The 21650-nt window shown below is 37.1% G+C and overlaps 1 protein-coding gene across 8 annotated transcripts in view; it reads right to left on the reverse strand.

Annotated features, from left to right (window-relative positions):
• grin2cb (glutamate receptor, ionotropic, N-methyl D-aspartate 2Cb) overlaps positions 1-21650 on the reverse strand; it is a 72063-nt gene that overhangs the window by 6677 nt on the left and 43736 nt on the right. For all 8 annotated transcript variants that reach the window (XM_067429460.1, XM_067429454.1, XM_067429459.1 and 5 more), the window contains 8 exons: positions 17425-17636; positions 8675-8843; positions 7093-7246; positions 6630-6755; positions 5326-5555; positions 3991-4151; positions 3343-3530; positions 43-275 (listed from right to left, as the gene is read on the reverse strand). In XM_067429460.1, coding sequence (XP_067285561.1) covers positions 43-275; positions 3343-3530; positions 3991-4151; positions 5326-5555; positions 6630-6755; positions 7093-7246; positions 8675-8843; positions 17425-17636 — 1473 coding nt within the window. The remainder of the gene's footprint in view (positions 1-42; positions 276-3342; positions 3531-3990; positions 4152-5325; positions 5556-6629; positions 6756-7092; positions 7247-8674; positions 8844-17424; positions 17637-21650) is intronic.

Consider the following 21650-nt stretch of genomic DNA (forward strand, 5'->3'; position numbering starts at 1 on the left):
GTCTGAATCTAAAAAAAGACTTAATTAACAAGGCAAACTTACCCTGCTAATGGCCAGTAGAAAGTCCAAGTGATCAGACTTATGGACAGAGTGCCTCAATTTCCAGTAAAGTAGATGTTCCCAAGCAAAGACCAGCAGGCTGAGGCCCATGGCCACGAGCAACATGTAGAAAACACCTGCCATGTTGTCTATGTCTAGTTTAGAGCTCATGACCTCGTTTTTCTCATTCTGACATATTCCAGACAGCCATACTGTTTCCAGTCTCTGTGTGTCCCCTGCATGAAAGGAAACCAGGTCAGGAACAATGCCAGAAACAGTGGCAGTCAAAGACTACTCAACTATGACAGAAACAAATGGTTCTATACTAAGCAGATACTAACCACAAATGTGCTCTGCTCCAAAACCAAGTAATATCCTACCTGCTCGAAAACCGAATAATATCCTATCTAGGCATCATTTTAAGGCATCATCTGTGTACTCTCGATGTGAAAGCTGTTTCGAAAAATAACTACTTAGTTTGGGCAATATTGCATATATCAGGCTTAAGCATACAGTGCATATCGAAAATCATCATACCCTGTGAACATTTTCATCTTTTGTCATATTACACCCTTGAAAATAAAATAAATTAAGTCTAACTTTTTTTGAGCTGTAGGTACACATTATAACCCTCTGTGTCAAAGTGAAAATAACATTTTAAAACATTCTGGATTATTGAAAATGGAAAAAATAGAATAACAGAGTTGGAAATGTCATCAGTCCCCGATTTAATACTCTGTAGAGCCACATTTTGCTTTAATTACAGCTATTAAACTTTTTGGAAATGTCTTTACTAGCATAGCACACCTAGGTTGGGGAATATTTGCCCATTCTTCCTCGCAGAATTGCTTAGGTTAAGTTAAATTCTGTGGTAAGCAGCAATGGACTGCTCTCTTCAAGTCCATCCACAGATTTTCTATCAGATTTAAGCCTTGGCCACTCAAGGACATTCACCTTAATATCCTTAAGCCATTACGTGTTTGTGTTGGAAGGTGAAAAACCTGCCCATGTTTAACTGTCTAGCAGAGGGACGCAGGTTTTCCTCAAGAATTTGGACGTACTTGGCAACATCCACATTCCCATCAATCCTGACCAATCCGCTGAAGAGAAACACCCCCACAACATCATGCTGCCACCACCATGCTTCACAGTAGGTATGTGTTTTGGATGGTGTGCTGTGTTTCCTTTTCGCCAAACATAGAAAGAAAGAAGTCTTTCCTGAAAAAGCACCACACTCAGTCTCATTTGCACTATGCAAAAACACACCTGGAAGACTCTGATGCCATCTGGCATAAGGTGCTATGGTCTGATGAGACTAAAATTTACCTTTTTGCCTGAACTTCAAGCTCAAAGTTTGACGAAAAGCAAACACAGCACACCATCCAAAACACACCATATGTGAAGCATGGTGGTGGCAGAATGATGTTGTGGGGTGTTTCTATGTTTACAAAGCTATTAAAGACGTATCCAAAAATTTTAATGGCTGTGATTAAAGCAAAATGTGGCACTACAAAGCATTAAAGGGGGGTGAAATGCTGTTTCATGCATACTGAGCTTTTTACACTGTTAAAGACTTGGATTCCCATCCTAAACATAGACACAGTTTCAAAAACTAATGTTGGACGTTTGATGGAGTATTTCTGTGTCAAAAATACTCATTCCGGTTTCTCACAAATTTCGGAGAGTTTTATTCGAGTATGGCTCGACTTGACGTTAATAAGAGCGGAAGGTCCTTGTATGGGCCGTACGGGCTCTTCTCCCGGAAGGGTGCGTGCGCGTGACTAGAGGCGAGAGAGCAGATGCACACCCATAAACACTTTCTCAGCTGCAGATCCACTCGTCCGTGAACACTTATGTCGTTATAGTCCGGCCCGCGCTCCACTTTATTCCTATGGGTGACATCAAGCGACTTCTACGATTCAGCACAGCATTCTGGGAAGGCAGCGCTGCATTTGAACCGATTTGAACGCAGAAATGTCGATTTTGTGACGCGCTTCAGTCGCGTCACAAAAGTGGATCTCTATGGTCACTCCTGTCACAGGACTTCACCAAATCATACCAAAGAAGTGTGTTTTTGACGGAGCGGTTCCAGCGATAAAGGTTCGGTCCTGCTTTGGAAGCAGGCGGTGAGTAAAACTGCTTCAAATGTCTATGCTGTTGATCGTGTATAACGTTAGTTAATTTATTAATGGAGCATGCGATCTATGGTGTGTGTTTAAATACATTTGTTTAGCTGACCAATATAGGTGTCCGTTTGTTTATTGTAAAACCACCCAAACATAAACCTAGCGTTCTCACAAAGCGTGCCTCGTCATTCAAACGTGCTAACGGTTACTCCATTGTTGTTTTATGTATAACGTTACACTAGTCTGACGTGCAAAACCGTTTTGCTTGCTACTGCTAAGGTTAAGTCGCATACAATAGTCCATAAACCAAATCATATCCTCATAAACTGTGAGTAAACACACACAAATGTTGACAGGCCACTAAATACAGTACATACCACAGAGACGGACGTCCTGCTGTTGTTGCTTCTCCTGTTCAATTTATTTCAGCCTCCGGATCTGATTCTGGATCATATCTGTATTAGTTGTATCTGATTGAAAGCTATGGTTTATATAGGGTAGCGTTTTCTTCTCCACGCTTGAGGACGTCACCGCTTTGTTCGCGATCGTCATTCTTTAGCTCCGCCCACACGATACGCCTCCAGCCGCTCGTTTTTTTTCCGGAAAGACTTGGTACAGCCTATATTTCTTTTATAAATATAATAAAACTAAAGACTTTTCGGAGATATGAAGGATGCAATAATACTCTATAGGTACTCAAGATTGACTGAAACTGAGTGTTTCACCCCCCCTTTAAATCAGGGGAGTGATGACTTTTCAACCCTGTTATTCTAGGTTTTAAATAAAACTCCGGAATGTTTTAAAATGTTATTTTCACTTTGAGGATGAGCATTATGATTTGTACATAGCTCAAAAAAATTTTTTTCAAGGTTTAATGTGACAAAAGGTCAAGATTTCCACAGGGTATGATGACTTTCTATAGGCACTCTACATTGTGTCAAGCTTTTAAAAAATAAGTAGGAAAAGTAACAAATAAATAAATAAAATGCCACTAGCCATTAGTGTCTACTGTTCATTTGAGGTTTTCTTATGCCTGTAGTTTGTGCTGATATTTCATACCCTGTCAATTCTCAGCACACTGAGTTTTTTTTACAGTAAGAAGACAATGTTATAGCTTCCATGCTGGGGCAGAGGATATTAAGTGTGGACCAGTTCCGGTCCCCCAAGTGCAATTTACCATCTCCCAGGAACTGGAGGAGAGCCAGGTCTATGGGGCGCTTCCAGCGGGAGTCCTTCTGCAGAGCAATGCCGTAGCCTGTGGTAGCAAACACCTTCCCACTACCAATGGTGACCAGCTTGCAGCCCTCATCCTTGCCAGCCATATAATTAAGAACTGCTGCATCATATATGAAGGCATCCAACTTCCTACACAGAGGAGAGAGATGACCCCAAGGCAAATGGTTTAGTAATTACACGTAATTATGTCAAGTAAATAATTAGCTCTTGTTAATTTATACTCCCTTTTTTTCTTGACAAATGGTGGACTATACATTATTTATGCTTTACTGTTTCTCACCAGTGACCCTTAGATCTAACAAAATTGCTTCTAAATGATGCATATAATGACCAATGTAGTAAATCTCATTATACATAATTAACCAAACATTTCACTAACAGAAAAGTATATATTTTTTGGACATGTACTATGGTAGTACTTAGTATAATTTACAATACCATGTAAATTATACCACCATAGTGCCTTTTTGTTAGTGTTCAGAGCTCTTTCACATAACCAACCAACCACACACACACACACACACACACACACACACACACACACACACACACACACACACACACACAAAATGTTATTGCTGAAACTCACCCTGTCTTAAGGCTGTTGAGAGCTTCTTCCACACCCTTCTGGTTGTATTTTACCATGTGGGTGTGCATGTCAGGGTAATTGCTTCGAATGTTCCTCTCGGTGCTGCCGTTTGGGACTGTCCCAAAGCGAAAAGGAGGATAATGCTCTTGTGGTTTTTGAAACTGAAACAAAAATGAATAAATGGCATTTCAATTTTTTAGCTGAGGCAAATTGTGCGTTAACCTTAATAGTGTAGATCAACATAGATTACATGGACTTTACAAAGAATCACCTACTGCCTGGGTAGTTACTGACCTTGGAAAAGTAAATTGAAGTACAGATTTTTGTTTTTTATCCTTACTGATTCTTGCATTTGAAGATTTGGCAAGAGTTGACAATTTTTTTTATGAACATAAGGAATAAATCAATTTGCTGTGACCAAATTAGACCTAGACTTCAAACCTAGGCCCATTTATGTTCGATCTTGTTTTATTTATTTTTTTGTAAAAAAATTAAAACATAAGTAATAAACATCACAAAGTCAAACAAAAGCAAGAGCACCCTTGGTTGATATTAACATATTGGTGGAACAGATTTGGCAAATGTTCAAGAGCATATTTGTGTTTGCGCTCTGGAGAACGTCAAATATTCATACTGTTTTTGCAGCAGTGAGAAATTTAGCCAAACACTGAAATGTTTGTTGATCTCTTGAATGCAATGGCCAATCAGAATTGTTTAATTTAGTCAGTTTTGTTCAAGTGACATCTACATAAAAAATGTGAGATTCGAGATCACTCTCGAAATTGCAGAGATTGACAGTAGTGATAACCATACTACAAGACAAAGTTCAGGTAAATGCTCAAGTAAATTTCTCATTTGCATACTTTTATGGATTTCTATCACTTATAGTGTTTACTTATGAAAAATAATAAATCAATTAGTAAATATTAGTAATCACATGATTGTCTTTGAGACATGTGTCAGTAAACTTTGAAAGGTGCACATTTTCTAAAATTTAAATTAAACTTTTGTTGTGATGCAGAATTTTCTTCATTCATTGATGAGAAAAAAATTATTGGCCTATGAAAGACAATTGCCTAGTACCTGTAAAAAAAATAAAAAAAGTTGACAGATCTTCCCAGTATGATATTTCAAGTTTCATTTTAAAATCTTCTTGAATATTCAACATTCTAAATATATGTATTGGGTGTGACAAGGCCTTTCATTTCAACTCTCTCCCAGAACTCACTTTGTTTCTGCCATATATGCTCTTCTTACACAAAGAAAAACACATCAAAAGGTATCAAAATACAGCTCCACTGTCATACAGCTCATTTACAATTACATATAACTCACTTTTTTGTCACTAAGTCCAGACACGGTGTCAATGTACTGCTCTTGGATCATGAAGGCAGCTAAATTGGCTGTGTAGCTAGCGAGGAAGATGACGGCAAAGAAAGCCCAAACCAGGACCATAATTTTGCTAGTTGTGCCTTTGGGGTTTTCAATAGGAACAGAGTTGTTGAAGACGATTCCCCACAGGAGCCAGACAGACTTCCCAATGGTGAAGGTTGGACCCCCAGGGGCTATAAAAGAGATATAATATAAATTATAAAAATAAATAATAATTTATTTCTAATGATTTATATCGTCATTCAAATGCGCTAACGTTACTCTATTGTTGTTCTATGTATAACGTTACACTAGACTGACGTGCAAAACCATTTTGCTTGCTACTGCTAAGGTTAAGTCGCATACAATAGTCCATAAACCAAATCATGTATAGGCTTAGGAACAGCACTTAAAAATAAATAAAAATAATAATACTTTAATGCAAGCAGGTTTTAAATTGATCAATGCTGACCACAGGACATGTGTGAGTCCACCTATATGCTGTTCTGATAAATGCTGTTCTTTTGAACTTTCTATTCATCAAAGAATCCTAAATAAAATAAAAACTAAGCAACAAATCAAGATATTACAATGATTTATGAAGGATCATGTGATACTGAAGACTGGAAATATCATGCTGAAAATTCAGATTTTCATTGATAGGAATAATTTACATTTTAAATTATAAAACAGTAATTTTTAATATTGTAATTGTGAAAATATTTCACAATATTAGTGTTTTACTGTAATAAATGCAGCCTAGGTGGCATAAGATATTCACTCAAAAACTTTTGACTCATTCACTATTCTCATTTTCACTCACTCATTCACAAATATATATATATATATATATATATATATAATATATATATATATATATATATATATATATATATATTATATATATTTCTATAATACACAGTGTACATCATATATAACATGTTTTTTCGGCCATTTTGATTCAATTAGTCATAGATTAGTCTAAATGGGCAAAGAAATTATTTTCTAGCTCCACCTTGACATCAGTTCTTAATGTGGTTCTTGTATCTCTCACACAGCCACAGAAAAGCCAAGCAATCAATCAAAGTCAAATTAGCAAAGCGACAAACGTTAATTAAACCTCAGAAAAATGACCTTTTACACTAGAAGACAAGTACACACCCTGTCAGCCTGGTTTATGTGGATTGATTAGGCTGGTTCCACAACCATTCTTCCTCTCCTAGCTTTGTGCCTGATAGAGAAAAGACGTTTGAAAAACCAAGGCTGACCTTTGGCACTGACAAGGCTCCGGTTGTACCCAACAGGGCTGAAGTACTCAAAGACGAACACGGTGACTGCCACAACAGTCAGGCACATTACGAACATCATAACCCACACGGCTGGACTGTAAGGCTCTGTAAGACAGAAAGACCAAAACTCATCTGATTATCTGATTGAGGTCTTTTGTTGTTGTTTGTGATGTAAATGCTGTGCAATTAGCATAAATAATGAACAAATTAAAGTTCATCCAAGTCAAAATGCCTGTTTGTGTGGAGAGCTGGTGATTCAGTAGAAAATGTTTCTCCTGTCTAGGATTATTCTTGATTTAATCCAACAAAGGCATACAATTTTAATCTAATCACATTCTAATCAAATTCACCACTGGTAGGAAATATTTAACACCGCCTGCAAGGATCTCATAGACTGTGTAAGAATGTCCTTGGAAATAGATGGATAATGATGACTTCTCACCCAGGAAGGCAGAAGGTGAGACTGTTCCATTGCTTCTGGCCACCATAACACTAATCCCAGTCTCCACAAATGGCACTGAAAAGTCAACAATCTCTGACCGCTCCTCATTGATGGTAAGAGAGCCGATTGCCATATCTGCACGCTTGTAGAAGACCTTGAACAAGGAGAAAATGAGTGAAAACTTTAGAGCAGTCATCAGAAGCAAAGCAAAATAATGGAGGCCCAGAACTGCCCACAAATGAACATCATGCAATTTCAAGGTGAACATTCAAAATTTTGTTCTACGCTCAATAAAGAAACGACTTCTATGTCATTAAGAATCTAATTTCTATAAGTATGCAATATGCATGTGTGTAGCATGAATACAATCCTGGCATACTATATGCCATGCTGATGTTGTCTTGTACAGCTTTGCGGTTTTCATATGGGATAGATGTGCTTCAGAATTTCAGAGTAGGCTAAATGGGTATTTTTGCATATGCTTACTTACTACACATGGGACATACTACTTTTCGCATACTACATCCTAGAGAAGTAGACATATTTAGTCACACCTTTTTAGAGTTAGGGTCCAATTCTCGTTATTAACTAACTATTAACTGCGAAATCTGCCTCAATAAACTAGTTACTGCTTATTAATAGTTAGTAAGATTAGGTATTGGGTAGGATTAAGGGATGTAGAATATGGTCATGCAGAATAAGGCATCACTTTAAGTACTAATAAACAGCCAAAGCAACTAGTTAATCATGAGAATTGGACCATAAACTAAAGTGTTAACAGTGGGTTAATGCAAACTATAAACCTGACATAGTTTGAACTTTAAACAAAATTTGATTTCACAATTAAGACTTGTTGTTATTAGCCTCTGGTTTCCAGATTCCAATTTCGTCAAGGAATGGAAATGGCCATGAATCACCAGGTCTCATTATACATCTTTGCAAATAGCTAACATCGCAAATCATTGACAGATTTGTTTTGCCGCCACCCGCAATCAGGCTTATGAATGAAAATTCCTTATATCACACTCACGTCAGCCCGGAATTTCTGTCTTGCTATTATATAATAATTATTTATCTCATTTAATGATCTATTTCTCTCGCAATATGAAAAGCACTCAAGTCTTGTATGCGGAGCGTGGGTTCGCTATCTTTAAACTCATCAGCGTGTGAGCAGATGCAGGTGATGAGAACCGATCAGCAGCTGTGGAAGACACTAAACCACCGGATTAAGTGACACTACACGCAGCAGGAGGTCACAGGATGGAATGTGTCGAGATCGCTTTTAAAGCCAGTTATGCTCCCATGAATGCTCTTAACAACTTTAGCTGCAATATTTGGAGGTTTAAGGAGATCTGTTAAATACAGAAAGAAAACAGGGTGTGAGTAATTCTAGGAAAAACGCGTTGACACTGTCATAGGAAGCTGATTTATTTTTTTGTATCACACTGTAAGCCGTTTTATTTTTATATTCTCAGATGTTAATTTAGCTCATTTCCCATGAGCTCTGAACTGTTGACATGTTTGAAGTGTGAGTGCGTTTATGTGAGAAAAAGAGAGAAAGAGAGAATGTGCCATTTCATACCTCTCCAATCATCCCATTCCAGACGCCACGAACCATCTTGCCATGTTTCCCATTGGTGACCAGATAAAGGTCGTATGAAAACTTGATGGTGCGTGAGAGCTTCTTTAGTATGTCTATGCAGAAGCCTTTGCAGCAGAGTTTGGTGTAAGGCTCAGTGTGACCGGTTATACTGCACAAAAGATATATATATACACAAGTTAAACATTTAGTCAAATTTTTAATCTTTTTTTTTTTTGAGGTAATAGTTCACTTCGAAGTGAAAAATTGTTCCAAGCAAGTTGTATGCTATATTTCAAGCATTCAGAAGCCAAACGATAGTTTTATGTGAGAATTTATGTCAAAAAATTGTTACTACTAACATAAATAATAGTGCTTTAATGTCCTATTTGAAATTTGAATGAAAACTCAAAATCCAAATACCTGCAGAAGATCATATAGGTTTAAATAATGGCAAAACTTTATTTTGCGGTAACTAAATTTCCTTTAACCCATTTAGGAACCATAGTTTAAAAAGGTTAAGATTGACATGCTCCCACTGAACATTTGGTGAAGACAATCAAACACATGGTTCTAGGGCAAAACATATGGTGTGACACACATCTGAAAGAAAGATTACTGACAGAAAGAATAATTAATTATAACTGGAATAATATAGACACAGAGGTAAAATGGCATCTACAGTAGTGGCCAAAAGGAATATTTGTTTTTAATAACCCTACAAGTTTGATTAAACCATCAAAATAAGAGGACAATATTTCATATTTGTATGATATTTTAAATATGAGGGAAGAGCCAAACATTAAACTTGGTTATGGTATTTTATGGTATATATGATTTGGCAAAAAAGGCAACTATCACAGGTTTTATTATACCATGCAAAAAAAGCATACATCAACTACAGCATAATCAGTTATTAATATTATCTTGTTTCTCTGCATGTTTTAATAATTTCTTTGTATGACAGCCCAGTCAAAATTGTCCGTACAATTTGGCATGTTTCAATGTGTTATCACACATTAAAAACAAAAAAGAAAAGAAAAAATGACTTCAATATGCTTACAAAAAGCAAATAAACACTGCTCTCTTCAGCAAACTGCTGTGATTTAAAAACCCATAGCCCAGAATCTAAAGTAATGCTTGGTTGTGAGCATTCACAATAAAATGTTCAAAAAAAGCGATGGCCTCCATTAACCGTTAGATGCTGGAGGCACTGAGCAGAGAAACTCTGAGAGCAATAATGATACATCACCTCTAACCTCCCCCAGACCTCCTGCGTAATGAGCTGTACGGGGAGTGGATTTGGGGCGGAGGGCCGGCAATGCAGGGTGTGCAGCACTGGCAGCAACCATAACAAAGAAAGACAAATGAAGTGTTTGGAAAGATGAGAGTCTGCCTCTGCAAGCGATCTGGACATAACATAAACAAGCCTGTCTCTTTTCTAGCCTGTCTCACCACCTACAAACGGAGCTGGCGGTTTGGGTTAAGTGGGCTGTGAATTAAGGTTGAGACATTTAATCAGTCAAACAAACACAAACACACACGAAGCACAAGGGACAGAAGGACAAAGTGCATTAGTTTGGTGGTATAATGGACACAAACACCTCTGCTGGCTATGGAGCGCCAATCAATTATTTTTTCTTTAAACAAAGTTAATTACAGTACATTGAGTCCTATGGATCTTTCTTATTATTGTCAGTTATTGTAAAACCGCTGGATGAGAGATGTACAGTGGCTTGACCTATCTATTTCAGAAATGGGTGTAGCACATTGATCTGGTTGTGGTAGACTAATGCATTTCATATCCAAACACAGCGCCACATTAGTGCCACAGTCTGCTGACCTTGATATACATGGCATCATAAATGCCAGTGACTGCTGGTGCTCTGAGCTTTAGAAAGAGTATACCATATATAGAGGAGACCTAGTTCACACTACACCACCAAGTTTGGGTTCTGTACGTTTTTGAAAGAAGTCTCTTATGCTCAACATGGCTACTTTTTTTGTTTTCAAAAATACTGAATTTTTTAAAACATTTATTATTACCATTTAAAATATTTTGTCCTTTTTTTTAAAATGTAAATGAACATTTTATTTTTTACATGTAATTTATTCAAAAAATGAAGGTAACATTAACTCTCTCCCCGCCAGTGTTTAAAAAAAAAGTTGCCAGTCACTGGCAGTTTATTTTCTTTCATTTTCACAAAAATGTAATGGCCCATAGAATATTTTGTTTTATGAATATCTAAGCATGCAATATATCAAATGAAAGAGCTGACCCTCTTCTTTAAAAAAAAAAAAACTTTTATTCTAGGTTCATGCATTCATTTTTTTTAACCAACACTTTAGTACACTCAACACTCATAAAATAGCAACATTTTGAACAAAAATCTGAGAAAAACAAGTTTTTGTAAAAGACTGAATTTAGATCAGATTCAGAGCCATGATCGAAAACAGATGGAGTAGGTTTGGCGGGGAAAGAGTTAAATATTGATTTTGCGACCAGATTAATTCTATAAAACAACATCATGTAGGACGGTAGTATGTGCTGGATCTTGTCTTAAAGGGCACCTATTATGCCCTTTTTTACAAGATGTAAAATAAGTCTCAGGTGTTCCCTGTGAGGTTTTAGCTCAAAATAACCCACAGATAATTTTTTACAGCATTAAACGGTATCCCTTTCAATGCAAATGAGCTGGTGCCTCCGGCCCCCTTTTCAAGAAGAGGGCGGAGCTTCAAGAGCTCATGCTTCAGTGTCAAGACAATGTCACAACAGAAACAGTCAGTAGCGGTGTACAGTTCGAACCAGAGTCACAATAATGCCTTCTGAACAGATAGTTTTGTTTCATTACGGTTATAACTTATTTGTCATCTTGCTTTTATCCACTATTAGTACAAGCATGTTGTAGAGGACCCTGTCTGAATGATGGCCAAAACTTTACTGATGAGTTTTATTGTACTTCACACAAAAGATGATGAGGCATATCGTTCTGGAGACTGTAAGCTGGATCACGAACAGTTGGTACAAATCCATCCTTGAGAAAAAACTTTTTAGCAAAGCCTGCCTTGTATTGCCCCTCGTCCACAAAGCAGTCTGGAGTGTATGAAGCAGTAGCAGCATATCAAAGTGAAATATTGATATGAGTTTAGGTACATTTTGAGGTGCACTGCCTTCAAAAACAAAAGTAATCCACTGTGTCTTCGGTGGCTCAGATTTTGGGAGTAAATGATGACTGCTATGTACATTCTTATATCCAAAAACAAAACACTTAATTCGCTTGTGGGTTCTGAACTAAATTAAATCCACTGATTTATGTGGATTTAAAAAAAAAAACACTGGGTAGATTTTTATCATTATAGGGTGGTTATGTTCACATATTGCCAACACACATTTATGTTTAAAAGTGAATTTTACATAATAGGTGACCTTTAATGTATGGAAGTGATACATTAAGACAAAATTATGTAAAAATGTATGGAATAGTTGACCTGAAAATGAAAATTCTGTCATCATTTACTCACCCTCACGTTGTTGAACACAAAAGAAGATATTTTTAAGAATTTTGGTTACTAAACAGTAGCCATTGAACTCTATAGTAGGGAGAAAAATACTAGGTTAATGGACGTGAACTGTCTGGTTACCAACATTCTTTAAAACCTTTTATCAGGTTTGGAACAACTTGGGGGTGAGTAAATGTTGAAAACATTTTCATTTTGCATGAACTATCCCTTCAAGGAGAGAATTCTCAATATGCAAAGCCAGTGCTAGAGAAAACATGTGTTTGTGTAATTGGACTTTTGACGCGAAACCTCTGTGTTTGTCAAAATAAACCCTGGTCTCCCAAACCATATTTTGGTATAAACTTACTTTTAAATCCTTAGAAATAGTTTTCCCATTTGTATAAATGTCTAATTAACGTGTATAAAACACATTGGTAGACAAGACTTGGGAATCATTGTATAATAAATCCATAAATTCATTCCAACATAAAATTTACATTGTTAACTCAGGTCCAATTAAAAGCAGTTGTCACACTTTCCAGAACTTTCTGAACATGGGTGCCAATTAGCATGAAGGTGTGTGATGGGCCCAGAGCAGAACGTCACCATTACGGTTATTGATCATTGTTTCCCCTTCAGCCATCACACGCTCCCCAAGGGGTGATTACTCTGCTTTATGATTTATTTACACTCTCTCCTCTCAGCATGGAGCCATAATGAGCCTGTCATCTCTCTCTCTCTCTCTCTCTCTCTCTCTCTCTCTCTCTCTCTCTCTCTCTCTCTCTCTCTCTCTCTCTCTCTCTCTCTCTCTGCATGACACACTCCTCACTCATCATGTGTTACCACCAATTGAAGGAATCTGCTTTCATTTACCTGGAGGAACCAACTTTTGGAATTACACTATTTTACTGTTCATGTCTAGGAATTCTACCGACAAAGGAAAGCAAATTACTGTGATCAAGGATCACAAATGGCAAGTTTATGCCTAGGGCAAGGAGGGTTGAGGGATTAATTGCTGGAATGAGCAAAACAATTCCTAATAATAGGTTTGGGTCTTCAATCCATTGAGCTTCTGTTTAAATCATTAAGCCCTCTGGTAAATGAAGATGAGACTTGCTGGCATTCAATGAGAGCATGGAAATTAAGTAGCTGAGTTTGGGAGCCTCCAAGGTGCTTAAGTTGTTTCTCATTTCCATTTTTAGAAAGACTAAAAAAATTCAAGTAAGACTTTTTAACAGTCTTCTTTGCTATAAGGGGATGTTCTCATAAAAGAGGTAGAGTGCATCGCTGCTAGACAGGACTAAACCATTTTAAAGCCAACATATGTAACTAATCCAGTCTCAGCTTGACAGTAAATATATAGTGGATCTCATATGTATGTGTATGTATGTATACATTCATAGGTCTATGACAAATTACTCCAACTACCGCTTAAAGGGTTACTTCAGCGATTAGCATATGGCTTTGTATCAGTAGAAATCCTGGAGTATATGCAAATGATTGTGCTTTCCCCCCTCATATCCCCCTGAGACAAGAGATTTATGCATTATATTTCTGGAAAAATTCCTGCTATGATGGAAATTGATGATATTTGCATCGTAGGAGGAATGTTTGGCCAAAGGCTGAAGACTACAGCCAGCAGAGGGAGCCATTTCCGCATGTTTTGAACCCGCGCATGGGGGATGGAGATCACACTCAGAGCTCAGCTCAGCTACAGGCACTCATTTAAACGGAGCTATGGTGAGCAATGTAAGTCTTTTAACTTCTCAAATTAATTTCTATGAAAGTTAAAGGGATACTTCACCGTTTTTTCATATTAAACTATGTTATTCCCTTAACTAAGATGAGTTGATACATACCTCTGTCGTCTAAGTGCGTGCACTTAATCTCTCTGAGGCGGGGTGACATTCTGATAGCATTTAGCTTAGCACACTAATCACAGTTCATTCCTATGGAACCAAACAGAGATCAAGTTAGAAGCAACCAATCAACTCCACGTTTCCCCTATTTAAATACAGTTACACGAATAGTTGGACGATCAAGTATGGTGACACAAAATAAAACGTGGCGCTTTTTTAACCGAGTTAAAAAGGAGAACTATAATGTATGGCGGAATAGCACTTCTGAGAGTACTTCAACTCGGCGCAGTAAAAAGTCCCGGCCGAAACATCTTCCCTCACATCTCCCCCCTCCCTCTCTCATTTCCGTAAATAGAACCAACGTGACCTGCACGCCTGCATCAGTAGTAGTTTGAGCAGAGTTGACGAAGTACCAGTTTGTAGGAAGATAGTTTGAACAATCATGGTTATAATGTGCGTAGTAAGGGTTGTGAGAACAAGGCGAAGGTATTTAGTGCCGTCATGTTTCACCGATTTCGGCGGAAAGCTTGGTTAGCTGATTTGAACATTAATGCAACAACATCGCTGGAGATTCTGAAGAAATGGCGTGTTTGCTCCAAGCATGTCACACAGGCGGACTATACCTCCACAGGATTACGCCTAAAGGATTCTGCCACACCGACAATAATCAAAGCAAGAACACAACAAAGTGGATCATCACCTAACACTGTAAGTGTCCGTTTGCATGGTATTTGGTTGTCCTGAAGTGCAGGTGGCAGTAACCTTAGCTTATCAAACTGTTGTTTAACCTAGTAAACACAAGTAACTTTGCTGCGAAATCAGTGCGCTTGTGAGACAGGCAATACAGAGTTTTTGACTGTTTGATGCACTTGAGAAGTGAGCTCAGAAATAAAAATGAAGTATAAGCCTAAGCCCGTAGTGTAACGTTATAACTTAGTGTCACCAAATCAACAGGCACTGTGTCAGCTTTCCAAGTGATCTTAAGTAAAAGACAAAAGCCAATATTAGTATACTTTAACATAGCAACGTTTAATATTACAGATGGAACATTCACGAGAACATCATAAAAACAAACAAACAGATTTTATGAGATGAACCTCTCAATATAGAAACCTGCAACCGCAGTGAGAAAATAAACATAAAAACTCCCCTTACACTATAAGCTTTAATGTCAATATGGTAATATGTGAAATGCTCGGAGCAAACACGCCATTTCTTCAGAATCTCCAGCGATGTTGTTGCATTAATGTTCAAATCAGCTAACCAAGCTTTCTGCCGAAATCGGTGAAACATGACGGCACTAAATACCTTCGCCTTGTTCTCACAACCCTTTACTACGCACATTATAACCATGATTGTTCAAACTATCTTCCTACAAACTGGTACTTCGTCAACTCTGCTCAAACTACTACTGATGCAGGCGTGCAGGTCACGTTGGTTCTATTTACGGAAATGAGAGAGGGAGGGGGAGATGTGAGGGAAGATGTTTCGGCCGGGACTTTTTACTGCGCCGAGTTGAAGTACTCTCAGAAGTGCTATTCCGCCATACATTATAGTTCTCCTTTTTAACTCGGTTAAAAAAGCGCCACGTATTATTTTGTGTCACCATACTTGATCGTCCAACTATTCGTGTAACTGTATTTAAATAGGGGAAACGTGGAGTTGATTGGTTGCTTCTAACTTGATCTCTGTTTGGTTCCATAGGAATGAACTGTGATTAGTGTGCTAAGCTAAATGCTATCAGAATGTCACCCCGCCTCAGAGAGATTAAGTGCACGCACTCAGACGACAGAGGTATGTATCAACTCATCTTAGTTAAGGGAATAACATAGTTTAATATGAAAAAACGGTGAAGTATCCCTTTAAGCTTGCAAAGGCATGAACTGAAACGCGCCGGACTGAACTCGCGTTGTGAATGTATGCCGCGAGTGTAGTCGCGATTACCTCAGCTCTCATCATGAGATCTCATTCAGCTCATTTATCTCACTCCTGCAGTTAGTGCTCAGTGCTGTGATACTCGCGCGGTGACTCCCTCATTATACTGAACAGACACATTCAGTTTTTAATTGTAGTGGCTTCTCCAACTCAGTCACAGTAATCCAGTAGGTGGCTTTGGGATGGCCTCACAGGGCAGCGAAGCATTCTGGGAATTGTAGTCTTTCATCCCCATGAGACAAAATACCTTTTCTGTCTTTTCTCAGTCTAGAAGGCACCAAATTCAAAAATAATTTCACATTTCTACTACATTGATGACCCAGTTTAAATACAGATTCATCTTCCCAGTGCTGAAGTACCCCTTTAATTTCAGCACCTTTCTATTTCATGGCAGGGTTTTGTAGGTTCATTAAGCATCTGGGAACACTTCCAAACTTCTTTTTTTTTTGACGTGGATCACAAAAGGAAAACATCTGAAGAACCATTGCAATTTTACCACATAACAATGGTTCTATTACTAAAAAAATTTAGTTATTTATTTTTTAAAAAACACCAAAGAAGGCAGTTCTTTGGTGTTTTTTATCAGATCTTATAGCTTTGTACAAAGAATTTATTGTGTTATTCTCTGATAATCTTCAACATTAGTGAGCTGTTAACTTGAGAACTGCTACGACCAGTTCATTAAGTCAACGAGTTGCACTCAAGAATTTTTCCCTATTTCCTATTTCGGGTGAACTATCCCTTTAAATACTCCATTAAGATACTGTAATTAGCTTCATCTTAAACTCTCTACAAGCTCACAGACGCAACATCCCAATAAAGTGTGTAATATGCTTGCTGAACTATAACAAGTTGCATATGCTAAGTGAATCTGATGGCATATTGCTAAATGGGGATGTTTGCCAGGTTTGTGTAGGCTATATTAGACTTTTCTTTTTAATTAGCAATCTGTTCCTCCCCCCAGCTCTGCCGTCTAATATAAAAATATCAGGCAAATATTATATAAATCAGTGGTATGTACTATAGTTATAGAATGGACTGGATATTGTAGTATACTATTAAACGGTAGACGTTTGCAACTAAAGTTTAGTAAACCTCTTTCTCGGTTTCAAATGTTCTTGTTTGTGTTTTATATGGTGACTCATTCTTGAAAGTGAAAAGGTTGCTGCTGCTTTTTCTTATAATTATTAATGGGCACCTATTATCCTTGTACTAGGTACAATCCATCCAGTGGACACTCTTTATTGCTCACCTTAATAAGAGACAATTCATTTTAAAGATCAATGTAATCAAATAGAACATTTGCATGTGCAGCAGAAAGAGGATGATGTACTGTGGAGAGAGACTATGCTCTTTATGAAATTTTCTAGATCTCTCATAAACAACCCCATTTGATGAATACCTTCATAAACAACAGCAACAGATGTTGACCTTTTGAAGTCACATTCACAGGGGTACCTTTCAGTCCGGTTGGACTGCCGACGGCATGGCACAGTATTGCGCACACAAGTCCCTGTGGCAGGATCAACACTCTCCACAATGACGAAAGGCCTTTCCTCCAGCGTGGCCACGGTCAGATGGCGGTTGTCAGACACAGGCTCCAGGAAGCTGCCATAACGAGGCCATACAGGGTAGCGGACCTGTAGAATCCCTCCCTCGTAGTTTCCTACCTGTGGAGGGTTTCAGAAGAGGCTTAAATATGGATAAAACCTCATGAAATGAACAAAGGAAAGGTTAAAACACATACACAAGTCTGGTTTACTATCTTTGTGGAGACTCTCCATAGAAGTAATGTTTTTTATACTGTACAAACTGTATATTCTATCTCCTAACACTAACCCTACCCCTAAACCTACCCATCACAGGAAAGTTTCTGCATTTTTACATAAAAAAAAGAGAAAAAAAAGTTCTGTATGATTTATAAGCTTGTTTCCTCATGGGGACCTTAATTTAGGTAATATATAAAGTCAGAATTGTGAGTCATAAAGTCAGAATTGTGAGATATAAAGTCAGAATTGTGAGATATAAAGTCAGAATTGTGAGTCATAAAGTCAGAATTGTGAGATATAAAGTCAGAATTGTGAGTCATAAAGTCAGAATTGTGAGATATAAAGTCAGAATTGTGAGTCATAAAGCCTGAATTGTGAGATATAAAGTCAGAATTGTGAGATATAAAGTCAGAATTGTGAAATATAAAGTCAGAATTGCGTTATATAAAGTCAGAATTGTGAGTCATAAAGTCTGAATTGTGAGTCATAAAGTCAGAATTGTGAGATATAAAGTCAGAATTGTGAGTCATAAAGTCAGAATTGTGAGATATAAACTCAGAATTGTGAGTCATAAAGTCCGAATTGTGAGTCATAAAGTCAGAATTGTGAGATGTAAAGCCTGAATTGTGAGATATAAAGCCTGAATTGTGAGATATAAAGTCAGAATTGTGAGATATATATAGTCAGAATTGTGAGATTAAAAAGTCAGAATTGTGAGTCATAAAGTCAGAATTGTGAGATGTAAAGCCTGAATTGTGAGATATAAAGCCTGAATTGTGAGATATAAAGCCTGAATTGTGAGATATAAAGTCAGAATTGTGAGATATAAAGTCAGAATTGCGAGATATAAAGTCAGAATTGTGAGATATAAAGTCAGAATTGTGAGATATAAAGCCTGAATTGTGAGATATAAAGTCAGAATTGTGAGATATAAAGTCAGAATTGCGAGATATAAAGTCAGAATTGTGAGATATAAAGTCAGAATTGTGAGATATAAAGCCTGAATTGTGAGATATAAAGCCTGAATTGTGAGATATAAAGCCTGAATTGTGAGATGTAAAGCCTGAATTGTGAGATATAAAGCCTGAATTGTGAGATATAAAGCCTGAATTGTGAGATATAAAGCCTGAATTGTGAGATATAAAGTCAGAATTGTGAGTCATAAAGTCTGAATTGTGAGATATAAAGTCAGAATTGTGAGATGTAAAGCCTGAATTGTGAGATATAAAGCCTGAATTGTGAGATATAAAGCCTGAATTGTGAGATATAAAGTCAGAATTGTGAGATATAAAGCCTGAATTGTGAGATATAAAGCCTGAATTGTGAGATATAAAGCCTGAATTGTGAGATATAAAGCCTGAATTGTGAGATATAAAGCCTGAATTGTGAGATATAAAGCCTGAATTGTGAGATATAAAGTCTGAATTGTGAGATATAAAGTCAGAATTGTGAGATATAAAGTCTGAATTGTGAGATTTAAAGCCTGAATTGTGAGATATAAAGCCTGAATTGTGAGATATAAAGCCTGAATTGTGATATATAAAGCCTGAATTGTGAGATATAAAGCCTGAATTGTGAGATATAAAGTCTGAATTGTGAGATATAAAGCCTGAATTGTGAGATATAAAGCCTGAATTGTGAGATATAAAGCCTGAATTGTGAGATATAAAGTCAGAATTGTGAGATATAAAGTCAGAATTGTGAGATATAAAGTCAGAATTGTGAGATATAAAGTCTGAATTGTGAGATTTAAAGCCTGAATTGTGAGATATAAAGTCTGAATTGTGAGATATAAAGCCTGAATTGTGATATATAAAGCCTGAATTGTGAGATATAAAGCCTGAATTGTGAGATATAAAGCCTAAATTGTGAGATATAAAGCCTGAATTGTGAGATATAAAGTCAGAATTGTGAGATATAAAGCCTAAATTGTGAGATATAAAGTCAGAATTGTGAGATATAAAGCCTGAATTGTGAGATATAAAGTCAGAATTGTGAGATATAAAGCCTGAATTGTGAGATATAAAGTCAGAATTGCGAGATATAAAGTCAGAATTGTGAGATATAAAGTCAGAATTGCGAGATATAAAGTCAGAATTGTGAGATATAAAGTCAGAATTGTGAGATATAAAGTCTGAATTGTGAGATATAAAGCCTGAATTGTGAGATATAAAGCCTGAATTGTGAGATATAAAGCCTGAATTGTGAGATATAAAGCCTAAATTGTGAGATATAAAGCCTGAATTGTGAGATATAAAGCCTGAATTGTGAGATATAAAGCCTAAATTGTGAGATATAAAGCCTGAATTGTGAGATATAAAGTCAGAATTGCGAGATATAAAGTCAGAATTGTGAGATATAAAGTCAGAATTGCGAGATATAAAGTCAGAATTGTGAGATATAAAGTCAGAATTGTGAGATATAAAGTCTGAATTGTGAGAAATAAAGCCTGAATTGTGAGATATAAAGTCAGAATTGTGAGATATAAAGTCAGAATTGTGAGATATAAAGTCTGAATTGTGAGATATAAAGCCTGAATTGTGAGATATAAAGTCTGAATTGTGAGATATAAAGCCTGAATTGTGAGATATAAAGCCTGAATTGTGAGAAATAAAGCCTGAATTGTGAGATATAAAGCCTGAATTGTGAGATATAAAGCCTGAATTGTGAGATATAAAGTCAGAATTGCGAGATATAAAGTCAGAATTGTGAGATATAAAGTCAGAATTGCGAGATATAAAGTCAGAATTGTGAGATATAAAGTCAGAATTGTGAGATATAAAGCCTGAATTGTGAGATATAAAGCCTGAATTGTGAGAAATAAAGCCTGAATTGTGAGATATAAAGTTAAAATTGCGTGATATACAAATGACAGGAGTTATAATGGTGTCCTCACGGGTATGTTGTATTTATCATCTGCTGTTCAATACAATAATTTGTTTGTCGCACCATCATTGTGATGTATAATCAAATATCCCAAAGCTGTCTTATGTTTTTCTCATTTATGCCCTTATTTTTTAGATTTTCCCTCAGAAGATGAAATGAATTTGTAATAATGGTTAGAATTTATCCTACTTCAGTAATGAAGGTGTTGCAGAAAGCCGTAAATCTCCCAGGGCTCAGAGGCTCTTGGGGAATCTTTACGGAGCTGTTTGTAGACTGTGGAAAAGCCCTATTATCCAGAGAGAGCTCAAACCACTGGTCCAGCTCAGCTTAAAAGAGACTATGGAGAGTCTGTCTCAGGGCTGCCTCTGCAAAAAATTTCCAAGAATCCATGTGTCACACCCAATACCAAGGGGGGAGAAGTACGAACCTGCTGTCGACCTCTGTGACCCTCTTTTAAAGTTACATGAGAGAAGAACATACACTCCTCCATTTAAAATCTGCAGTCCATTAGCTAGGGTTATTATTACCTGACTGCTTCTTCAAGGTGTAACCTCTGCTACAAATTTTGAGCAACAATTTTAAGAAAAATGTAAAAGAGCTAAAGATGGATGCACTGTTGCATATCCTTTTAAGGCAAAAGACAGGAAAGCTCAGGAAAGTGTTGCCACTAATTGTGCAGCAGCTGTTTGACAGCCTTTCCCAAATGCAGCAGAGGCTTTTCAGCTTGGGAATTGTAATCCATGTTTGGTTATGGTATTAGCTGTGAGGGGAAGTGAGCGTGATAAGCCTCAGCAACAGGGATTTATTGAAGAATCATTCATAAACTTCAGCAGAACAAATAGATTCAATCTCTAGACTCCAGGTGTGGATAACATGACAGCCTGTTGGCACATCACATCTGATCATTAGCAATGACGACAAAAGCATTAAAGAACATTTTATTCGCACATTAAATGAAGACAGTGTCATAGAAATTGTTCTTTATGTATAAAGAATGAATCCAGACAAAGCCCAGCAGTTATTTCTGTC

This window comes from Pseudorasbora parva, chromosome 21 (assembly GCF_024679245.1).
Source record: "Pseudorasbora parva isolate DD20220531a chromosome 21, ASM2467924v1, whole genome shotgun sequence".
NCBI classification, from domain to species: domain Eukaryota; kingdom Metazoa; phylum Chordata; class Actinopteri; order Cypriniformes; family Gobionidae; genus Pseudorasbora; species Pseudorasbora parva.